The following is an 11,984-nucleotide window of genomic DNA, read 5'->3' as shown; positions in this document are numbered from 1 at the left end:
CTCTCTCTCTCTCTCTCTCTCTCTCTCTCTCTCTGAAAAAGTCCTTTCAGCACACTCTCTCTCTCTCTCTCAAGCACCAAGAAATCCTCTCAGCGTTCGTTTTCTCTCTCTCTCTCTCTCTCTCTCTCTCTCTCTCCTGAAACACCAAAACAGTCCTGTCCTTCCATCTATGAAACAAAAAAAACATTCTCCCCACAGCACCGAAATTAAATCTGGATCATAAAACGCACCGCCCTTTTCATTTAATCTACAAGCTGTCCCACTTTAATTCACGAGGAGTGACCCTCAAAAACACATTTCGCTCCTGTTCCTGATTTAGAGTCGTTCCCCCTCAAAGCCATTGACTCTCCTCGCCATTTAAATGAAAACGGGAAACAGACCTGCCCGTCGACGAGGTGGGGTTTACATATAGGATAAATGATCTTGATGGCATGTGCTACACAGCGATGGAACCCAGCACTGCCTGTCATGTCTCACCAACCTCCTGATCCCCTACCTTCCCTGTCCCCATACAGGCCGGATGAGCAGGTTTGCAGGAGGTGGGTGGATGTGTCATGTCTACCTTTTAATCTGAATTTCCAATAAAATGAAAGTAATACATTTGAAGACTAATTAAATGAAAGTAATACATCTAAAGACTTTCCAATGAAATGAAAGTTATACATTTGAAGACTTTCCAATGAAATGAAAGTATATAATGCATCTGAAGACTTTCTAATAAAATTAAAGTAATATATCGGAAGACTTTCTAAGTAAATGAAAGTAATACATCTGAAGACTTTCCAATAAAATGAAAGTGATACATTGGAAACCTTTCTAATTAAATGAAAGTAATACATTTGAAGGCTTTCCAGTAAAATAAAGTAATACATCTGAAGGCTTTCTAAATAAATGAAAGTAATACATTTGAAGACTTTCCAGTAAAATGAAAGTAATAAATTTGAACTTTCTAATAAAATGAAAGTGATACATTTGAAGACTTTCTAATGAAATGACAGTACTAATACATTTGAAGACTTTCTAATTATATAAAAGTAATACATTTGAAGACTTTCCAATAAAACGCAAGTGATACATCTGAAGCCTTTCCAGTAAAATGAAAGTAATACATTTGAAAACTTTCCAATAAAATTGAAGTAACACAACTGAAGACATTCCAATAAAAATAAAGTAATACATCTGAAGACTTTCCAATAAAATGAAAAGTAATACATTTGGAGACTTTCTAATTAAATGAAAGTAATACAACTAAAGATTTTCCAATAAAATTAAAGTAATACAACTGAAGACATTTCATAAAAAGAAAGTAATACATCTGAAGACTTTCCAATAAAATGAAAGTAATACAGTTAAATAAAAGTAATACATCTCGAGACTTTCCAATAAAATGAAAGTAAAATATCTGAAGACTCCAATGAAATGAAATTAATACATTTGAGGACTTTCTAATTAAAAGAAAGTAATACATCTGAAGACTTTGCAATAAAATTAAAGTAAAACATCTAAACACTTTCCAATAAAATGAAAGTGATACCTTTGAAGACGTTACAGTAAAATGAAAGTTATACTTTTAAAACTTTCCAATAAGATGAAAGTAATAAATTTGAAGACTTTCCAATAAAATGAAAGTAAAACGTTTGAAGCCTTTCCTTTAGAATGAAAATATCTTATTTGAAGTCTCTAACAAAATGGAAATACCACATCAAAACATTTCCAGTAAAACGAAAGTATTTTCATCGACATTTTCCTTTTAAAACGAAATTATATCATTTGAAGTCTTTTTAACAAAACGTATGTAACAAATTTTAGTTCTTTAAAGTAAGACAAAATTAACATCTTAATATAGTTTTCTTTCCTGTAAAAGGAAAACAAAGACTTTTCAGTAAACGAAAGCATCCATTTTGAATTCTTTTTTTTTTTAAAGAAAACGAAAAAATCTTATTTGAAGTCCTTCCCGTAAAACAAAAGTATCTCGTCCGAATTTTAAAGTATTTCCTGTAAAACGAAAATCGAAGACCTTTTCAGTAAAAGGAAAGCAAAATTTTGGAGCCTTTGCAGAAAAAAGAAGATATCTCATTCGAAGCCCTTCCAGTAAAACGAAGGTATTTCAATCGACGTATTTCCAGTAAAACAAAAACATTTCAGTCGAAGCCTTTCCAGTAAAACGAAGATATCTCATTCGAAGCCTTTCCAGTAAAATAAAAATATCTCATTCGAAGCCTTTCCAGTAAAACGAAAACTTCTCAGTCGAAGCCTCTCCAGTAAAACGAAAATATATTATTAGAAGCCTTTCCAGTAAAACAAAAATATTTAATTCTAAGCCTTTCCAGTAAAAGGAAAACATCTTCGAAGCCCTTCCAGTAAAACGGAGGTATTTTAATCGACGTATATTTCGTCAACATTCCGTCTCTGCATCGGCCTGAACCGACGTGGCCCGGGCACCTCGACTCATGCATCTTTAATCACGCCCGAGCTCTTAAAACTGGAATGTTTTATCATGAAAATCTAATTAAATGCGGCGCCAACTCGCAGAATTAAGATACTTTTTGTCAACATTATACAATGTCAGCCGGTGGCCCCGAGCCTGCTAATCTCCACGCTATTAAAAATTCAATTAGGATCATTGACAATTAGCAACTCGCTCTCCCCCCTTTTTTTTTCAGGTGGGCCAAACAATTTCTGGCTCGTTTTTGGCCAGTATATCGCTCCATTATCGATGCAGGCCGTAAATGCTAATCAGTTTTGGTGGGAAGGATACGAGATCCGCATATGATGCCAGCATTAGTGGTTGTAAGCAGAGGCAAACAGACAGACGGAATGCCAGACAAAAAAAAAGAAAAAACAAAAAAACAAAATTGCAACACAATTACAGAAACTCTCTCCCTCTATATATATATATATATATATATATATATATATATATATATATATATGTATATATATATATATCATATATATATATATATATATATATATATATATATACTATATTTATATATATATATATATATATATATATGTGTGTGTGTGTGTATGTATGTCTTTTTCTATATATTATATATATATATATATATATATATATATATATATATATATATATAACATATAGATAAAATTAATATATTACTTATTAGATATAAATTCTTCTGTTTAAAACATAATACTTCAAGTATAAAAGGCCCATTAAACTAAGGACTATATTTCGGTGGACTGACTTCCACCCTTATCAAGTAGTGAATAACAAATGTTACATGACGAAATATATAGTGGAGAAATGCCCTTAGGTGATGACCGGGGTCACCGCTAAGCCGACGATGGTGACCGCTTGCATCACCTAAGGGCACTTCTCCCACTATATATTTCGCCAATGTAAATTCTTCCGTCATTCACTACTTGATAATGGTGGAAGTCGGTCCACCGAAATATAGTCCTTAGCTTTAAACCAGAGTGTTTTAATGGGACTTTTATAATTTATATATATATATATATATATATATATATATATATATATATTATATATATATATAGATCTGTATGTATGCATGTCTGTCAGTGTACTGGATATTTGTATTCATAACACTTAATAGCAAGCATATTTGCATGTACATACAGAACAATAATTCATATGAATTATTCGTAAAAACATACACCTTTATGTAATAATGTTTTATTAAGACATATAAACTCAAATAAACACATCCGTGATAGTTATTGATAAAGGACACAAAAAAAGCCTTCGTCAATATCACACAAGAGCTGCTATGCATTTCGAATTCAAAAATAAACAAATATGCGATCGAGGGCCTGAACAGAATTGACTTGGTAAATATGACGAGCATTAGAGTCTCTTTAGTGATAATACGGTGCCTGACATTATCAAGTTTTGTAAAGTGTTAATAATCATGAAACCTTTACCAACGTTTTAGATAAAAAATGTAGAATTTAGAAAATGAAATGAGCTCTTTTGCAGCGAAAAGTAAGAAAGAACCATTTCAGTGTTCTATGTGGGGATAATATTTATCTTTTCTTTCCTGGGAAACCTGATTTATCATTTGTGTAATCACCACAAGCTAAGGGGATGTGAATTATATCAACTATATATATAGAGTTAAGGCAGATTAAAATTCAAAATTAGCAATTAATCATGAGGATAATACCTCTTGCCCAATGATGCTAAATCTGCTCATATATTTGAATTTTTACTATTAAATACACCCAAAAACTCTACTTAATTATATCTTGGCTTTTTTGCTGTCATAGCTTCTTTTCTTCATGAAGATATGTCATGAAAAAGAGAAAGAATTTAACATTTTTTCAAAAATATCACTTTTATCGTTATTCTTATTTAATTTCCTTACTTTGGTCTTTATTTATATTGAAATGTAATGAATCATAGTCAGTTCTGTTAACGATACGTGAGCAGAAATATTGAAAATGAAAACGTTAAAAAAACATGCCATATCAAACGCATTGCAAGGGGAAAAAAATTTTTTTTGTTTAAAAAAAAGAAAGCAATATCATTAACGCTAAAGAAAATTATATCTTAGAAACAAAATATCAATAAAATTAAAACTAGATCTTAGTTTTTAAAAAAGCGTTACTGAGAAATGGGAGCGTTTGTCGCGTAAATTAAAACTCACAAAACTTTGGTAATTATGTCCAGCCATTAATTTTACTAGTAAGACTTAGTGTTAGACTTTTGCTTTGTTTGGACACGAATTTTTTACTTTGTTTCTTCAGCATATATACATAGATTTATGCATACATACATATTTCATGAACTTCCAACAAAAATTGTACAAAAGTTATTTCAAACAGAAAAAAATACTAAGTACTAAAGAGAATGAATCTTATTTTCTCCTTTATAGAGACTAAGGTCAGATGTTAAACGAGCACCAGAGAGGTGTTCTGATGAGAGGACGAGAGGATGAGGAGAGGGGGAGATGAGATGGCGAGAGAGAGAGAGAGAGGGAGAGAGAAGAGAGAGAATGAGAGAGACGAGAGAGAGAGAGAGAGAGAGAGAGAGAGAGAGAGAGAGAGAGAATATAATATATATATAACCAATGAAAAAAGTTACAGGCACCAATGAACATCATACAGGAAATTAATGAATAAAGTTTCAAAAGTTTGAAAAGTGAGATGAAAAGATTAATTTACCATAAAAGGCAAACGGTGCTTTTGATCGAGAAAACCAGGCGAATTTCATATCGGAGCTTTTAAGAATGGACTTTTTTTTGGTGGATTAAATACGGAATAAAATTGAAAACTGACGGCGATTGTAGACGTAAATCAGATTATTAAAAATTCTTACAGAAAGATATAATATGGAAAGGTTATGTTCGTATGAGGAAAAGGTTATAGATCAACCAAGAGAAAACAAATTTTAAAATCAAGAATAGCATAATTGATATCAAGATAATAAGGTCAGTGTAATTGCTTAGTGAGTTATGAAATTATAAATGCTAAACGTTATACTGACTACCTTGCCATTGGTCATAGACCAATATGGTGAAAAGTGGCAAAGAGCAAATACTGAAGAAAATTAACAATAAACTGATGACCTTGCTTATGCAAAGGACAAAGATCACATGCCGAGTGCTTTGAAAGCGGCTGCCATCGGATACTGATTCCTGTGCAAAGGTATCAGATCACCTACTGATACCTCTGCAAATGACAGAATACACCTATTAATTCTTCTGCAAAAGACAGAAACAAAAATTACTACCTCTGCGAAAACAGACATCAACTTGATTCCTCATCAAAGGACTGAGATCACCTACTAATTCCTCTGCAAAAGATCACCCACCAATTTCTCTGCAAATGACAGAGATCACTTACTGATCCCTCTGCAAATGACAGAGATCACCTATTGATTTACCTGCAAAAGACACAGATCACCTTCTGATTTATCTGCAAATGACAGAGATCACCTACTGATTCTTCAGGAAAGGACTGAGATCACTTACTAACTCCTCTGCAAAAGACAGAGATCACCCACTGATTGCTCTGCAAAGAACAGAGATCACTAACTGACTCATCTGCAGATGAAAGAGATTATCTACCAATTCAGTTTACTGTGGACAGAGATCAGCTACTGGTTCCTAAGATAACGACGGAGATCAACTACTAATTCCTAAAATAACAATAGCGATAAGCTACTGATCCCTAAAATTCAGACGGAGATCAGCTACTGAATCTTAAAATAACGACGGAGATCAGCTACTGATCTCTCCAGTAACGACAGAGATTAGCTGCTGATTCCTAAAATAACGACACAGATAAGCTACTGATCTCTGAAATAACGACAGAGGTCTCCTATCAATTCTTGAGCACAGATCTAGGCAACTTGGTACTTACCTTGGCATCGGATTTCCTGTATCCTTCGTAGATCTTCCAGACGTTGGAGGGTCCAGCCGTGGCCACAAGTTTCCCCACTTCGAACTGTTGGGCCAAAGGGGAGGAATCTAAAGCAGCTGTTCCCTCCCTAGCTCCTCCGCCTCCTCCTCCTCCCCCTCCTCCTCCTCCACCACCTCCCCCTCCACTTCCACTCCCTCCTCCGCTGGATCCGCCGCTGCCTCCTGAACTGCTGCTGCTGCTGACAGCTGAACTCTTCGAGAATTTGGAGAACATTGTGACGAGTTTTTTGTTTTTTTTCTTATGCGATTCTGTTTTTCTCTACAAAATTTTCGTCTCTCTGGATTTTATTATTTTCACGTAAATATTTTAAACTGTGAAGTTTCCTTACAATTTTTGTCTCACTATTCTTAAGGCAAATATGTTTCTAAACCGGTATCATATGGATTACTGATCTTTATAGGCCCATGTATATACGGTTTACTTTAGTTTTCTTCGGCCCTCTTATCATTTTCAGAATCCTCTGGTGTGACGTAACTCATATTTAGCAGGTCATTTAACCTTAAATATATTACAAACTTCCCTTTCTAGAGAACTATTCAGCCAAAATCAGCAGATATGTATCTATTCGAAACCAACGTATCTCGATACTTCAAGTCGTATACTAAACAGACTAAATTTTAGATCATTTTTACCACTATGAAACTAATTTTCAAAACCGTTATGTGCATTTGACTCTTCTTCACCTTTAGTTTCAGAAATGGAAATTTAAATCACCGTATGAAAGGTATTACGACTGTTGTTGTTGTTCCCGATGCTTAACTATCATAGCACACGAAGCCGTAGTCACAGGAACGGACATCTTGTAACCAAACCTGAAACGAAAAGAGAAAATTTACAACATCGTATGTGTAAGTGTTTACATAATAAAAATATGGAATGTTAGTCCATATATATAAAAAGTCTAAAACTAAAGAGGGTCAACCAGATTGCTTGCAGGAATGTGATCAGACTAGAGACGCTAAAGATGACGTATACAATAAGTATGTAAGCTAAGATAACATGCCGTCACCTGTAGTCATTCAATTGTTTATAAACATTAGTCCAAGCTCCCTGCTTGAGACAACTACCCCGACCTATTATTCAAACGGCCTACGTGATCTGTAGCGTGTCTCATTTGATGTGTGTTCGTATGAAACTATGTCATTGTATGTATGTCATATGTTCGAACTACTGTCTGTTCCTTCGTAACTTGTAACAGAGGATGGTAGACGAGCAGAACAGAGTTAGCTATCGTTATTAGAAGACCTGTACCTCTTACCTAAGCTCATGTAGAGGAATAGGATTAGCCATCATCATTGGCAGAAGCGATCAAGCTATCGTTATAGAAGACTTGTACAATCATACCTGATCTTCATCATGTAAAACTTCAGAAGAATATACTATTTTATACCTTGTGTTTTCTACAAGAACCTCACCGAACCATGAGTTTAACACTTGTCGTAAAGATAATACCGACTTCGTAAGTGATCTACAAAACCCCAGACACTCCATTGAAGATGGAAGTGCAATACCAACCGACTTAGCGTATAGATTATCGCTAGTCTACATTACCTCATAGGGCGCCTTATCATACAAGGCACAAGCCCTAATATTTGGTGGCCAGCGGACCAGAAGAACTCTACAACGTCCTACGAAGAAAAAACAGAATAATAAATCATGAAGTCAACGACGACGAAAGCAGCAGATTCTTCAAGCAACCCCTAGTATCATCATTAGTGAGCGACTTCAGAAAACAACAAGATTCGTCAAGCAACTTAGTATCATCGTTAGTGAATAACTTCAAGAAACAAAACCGACGTGTCCTTTTCCCTACGGCAACGGAAGCTTCGTCTCTCAATAGAATCATTCAAGAAAACATCGTTAGTGAGCGTTTCCGGCACTGCAAGAAACAAACCGAACGCGTCTGCAGCATCGGATTTTCAAGGTGGCTCGAATCATCGAAACAACGCGCACGGGGAAACTGAAGCCAAACCAGGTCGTCCCGCTAAATAGAGGAGGACCAAGGCCGTGTGACGTTATCGGAACACCGTGACTTCCCACAAAAGCAAGCTAAGTACAATTTTTTATTCATTTGGAGTAACTTTGAGTGTTTTTTCCTTTGCAGGTCGAATTTCGTTATTCCTGTGGCTGAAGTTACGAGACATTCTTAATCTTACTTTTTTACAGAAATTATCTATATCATTGAGATTTCGCTACTGCGAGTTTTTATCTTTGAGTGTCTGTTTCCAGAAGTTCTACTGAAATATCATAATCATATACTATGTTAACTTTATAATGGTGATTATTAATCCCTTACGTAACAAATCATATTAAACAGTGAATATGCGTTTACGCAGTGGACGTCTGTATTTATACAGATGCATGGGTAGGGTCGTTAAGCACCGTAGTGATTAGAAAACACACAAAAAACAAGTGGAACACCCGTACAAATCTATATAAATTAGAGGTAACACTATTTCGGGTCATGACAATAAATGCTCCTTTGCAAAGTCCCGATCGCAGTTTTAGCCTGAGTTTTTGATTTGTTATATAAAATATCGAACCTCAATGACTCAACTCAACTTTAAAAATATGGCTGGATTGCAAGGAATAAAACATTGTTCTGTAAAAAACTTTCATCAGGCTAATGCGCTGACCAGGATCCCTCACTATTTCAAATTTTAGCAAAGAATGAAGTACAAACAGTTAATATTGAATACAGTAGAGATAACTTGTCTTATTAGTAATCGCTCAGTTCCTAATAGTTTCGTCATTCATTGCTTTATACGTAACCAGCAACATAATGCTAAAAACACACAATACGTTGCGATGGTAATAAAGAGAAGGATCCTAATTATTACAAAAAGAAATAGAAACAGTAGCCTTTCAGAATCAAACAAGCAAACTCGGTTACTGTGTCACCTAGTCAGCGGTCAAGGTTAGTCAAAAACTGCCGAAGTGTTCAAAACATAGCAAATTCCACACAATAAGCGACTCTAGCAGAGTGGGGAAAAGCGATGTTGGTTCATACCAATATCTTTTTGAATTAAAAAGGATTTTTCCTATGAAACACACGACCGTATAAGTAATCAGAGCAGGTTTTCGTTTTAATTTTAATACATTAAGTTATAATAAATACTGGTGGATTAAGCCCCCAACTGTACGCGCCGTAAAAATTAGAATATCTTGTTTTATTCTTTAGCACACGCAATATCTTGTATTTACGGACTCACCGTCTGTTGTTCGAACTTCCCTAATGAGAAGTCCGGATAAGCGAGCGCTTACAGATACCTCTATAGTTATAAAAAAAATTGATCTGTATCTAGTGTAATTGTAAGATTCATCTAGGGGTATACAAAATATCATCCTTACATCCTGCAAAATAAGGCGTGTTTATCAAAGGAAAATCCTATAAACCTTCAAAAAACATATTAAAATCCGTTTGAACAAAAATGAGACAGTTAATCAAATAATAACTTATATAAAGGAAAACTATACATTTGTCTCATAAAATTCGTAACATTGTTCAAATGACCCAACAGAATTCTCCCACAACCGCAGTCGCAATTTGCACGCAAAAATCTCGAGAAGCATGCAACCTCGAATGTCTTAGTGCGTGTAAAAAGACTTGGCTGGGAAATGAAATTTTTAATCCTTCCCGACACTCTGAAATATAACGATTTCCGCGAACAAAGCCCTAAAAGTATACATATCGTGATACGGAAGTTATAAAAGAAATATCGCATTTTTTATTGTTGCTAATTTTTAATCAATCAGCCCAACCGGTCTTGGATGAATCTCTCTGATAATCTATCTAAAGTAATATCCGTAAAGTCATTCAAGCAGAGGTGATTCAGCAGAATTTTTTTTTTTATCTTTTACCTGAATACCAGGAAGTTTCTCCACTAGCGAGTGATCTCTGGAAAAAACCGATGTAATTTAACACAAAATACGGTCTAAGGACAAACATAAAGCTATATACGTACCTTCGTGTAGACTCAATGAAATTTCAAAATAGAGATAAATGACGAAGTTGAAAAATGTTAGTAATAGGAGCCATTAGGAAATCAAATAAGCCCATATAATTTTTCCCTCAAATGTCATGCCATAAAAGATCGGACTTGGCGTATCTGCGTAGATTCTGTCGCTTAAACAAGGAAACGACTTCCGATAGTTTCCAGTGCGATATACCGACGACATCTTATCTCGTAGGTTAGGTTAGAATAAATTTTTTTCACCAACTTGGACTTACTTAAAAGCTTTTTACCAGATACCATTACCTAAGTGATTGTACCTCATACTCCGTTTTCAGCACAACTCAGGGATATTATCAATTTTTTACGATGCCTCCGGCTTACGTTGCGCCCCAATTACAATATAGTGTTTGGAGACTTTTATGATAACCTACATGCCTATATGGATGATCTTGTAATCTTTTCTAATACCTTAGAAGTACATTCACATAAAGTAGAGCTAGTGCTACAGAGACAAAGACAAATAATCTCAGAGTAAAATATCTAAATGTGAGTTTTTAAAAAACCGAACATGTTTATCTAGGTTTTATGTGTCTGGTCAAGGTCTTAAAAGTAGTCCATGGTAAGGTGTCGGCTATTCATAACTTTCCGGTACTTATTAACGTAAAAGGGGGATACAGCACTTTTGCGCTGTAGTGGGTATTACAATCGTATGTAAATATGTAACTCTTCAATCATGACAGCTCCTTTAACAGATCTTACGAAGAAAGAGCGTAGATTTATATGGTCTGAAAAGCATCAACAGGCGTTCGATATCTTAAAACGCGGAATAATGCAGCTTACCTAACTTAAAAACAAAATCCCTGATTTAAATAAGGAATTTTTTTTTATTGCAACAGAACGCCTCAGACCAAGGGGTAAGAGGGGTATTACTTCAGTCATATGATAAACAGTTTTCTTATAGCTTTTTATTCACGTAAACTAAAGCCCTCTGAAAGTAAATCTGCAGTAATAGGCAAGGAAGGGCTAGGTATCTTTAACACTAGTACATTTTAAGTTCATAATCTATGGCTATCCTGATAAAGTCCTTACTGAACATGAGTCCTTTACCGAGTTTTTCAAAGGCTTTAATCACAGTCCAAAAGGAAACTCGGTGACAAATGATCATTCAGGTCTTTGGAGCCAAGTTAAGATATCTACCTGGGAAAGCAATTATCATAGCTGACGCATTATCCCGCAATCCCGCACCATACTGCAAAGAACCATTAATTAGACTAAAAGATATAGAAACATCCGTGCCTATTGTTAAAACCGTATCTAAACAAGAAAATTCCTTAAACCAAGAGATCGCGAGCATTGAATATCTGGGTCGGAGCGCAGAACTGTTACGAACTGAACAAAGCAAGCAAGTTTCGTCAACAGACATAACCCAAACAAAAAACTACTTCGAAACGGAACAGGGTCAGCGGCTAAGCAAAAACAATACACACTTCGAGCAGAAACCCTAAAGCAAAAGTATACTTAAGGTATGTGTATCAAGAATAATGTAATCAAATGTAGTATTATATGTAGGTCCGTGACGAGGAAAACCGAAGAACACAGCAGATGACTAAC

General features: G+C 35.0%; 1 protein-coding gene across 1 annotated transcript in view; it reads right to left on the bottom strand.

Moving 5' to 3' along the window:
- Positions 1 to 7,224, bottom strand: part of LOC135201592 (SCY1-like protein 2) — a 598,006-nt gene extending 590,782 nt beyond the window's left edge. The window contains exon 1 of the mRNA XM_064230627.1: positions 6,358 to 7,224. Coding sequence (XP_064086697.1) covers positions 6,358 to 6,630 — 273 coding nt within the window. The 5' untranslated portion in view covers positions 6,631 to 7,224. The remainder of the gene's footprint in view (positions 1 to 6,357) is intronic.
- Between the last annotated feature and the right edge of the window lie 4,760 nt (positions 7,225 to 11,984).

This window comes from Macrobrachium nipponense, chromosome 23, assembly GCF_015104395.2.
Source record: "Macrobrachium nipponense isolate FS-2020 chromosome 23, ASM1510439v2, whole genome shotgun sequence".
Lineage (NCBI taxonomy): Eukaryota > Metazoa > Arthropoda > Malacostraca > Decapoda > Palaemonidae > Macrobrachium > Macrobrachium nipponense.
The sequence above is the reverse complement of the archived record's forward strand: the minus strand, read 5'-3'. Positions and strand labels throughout refer to the sequence as shown.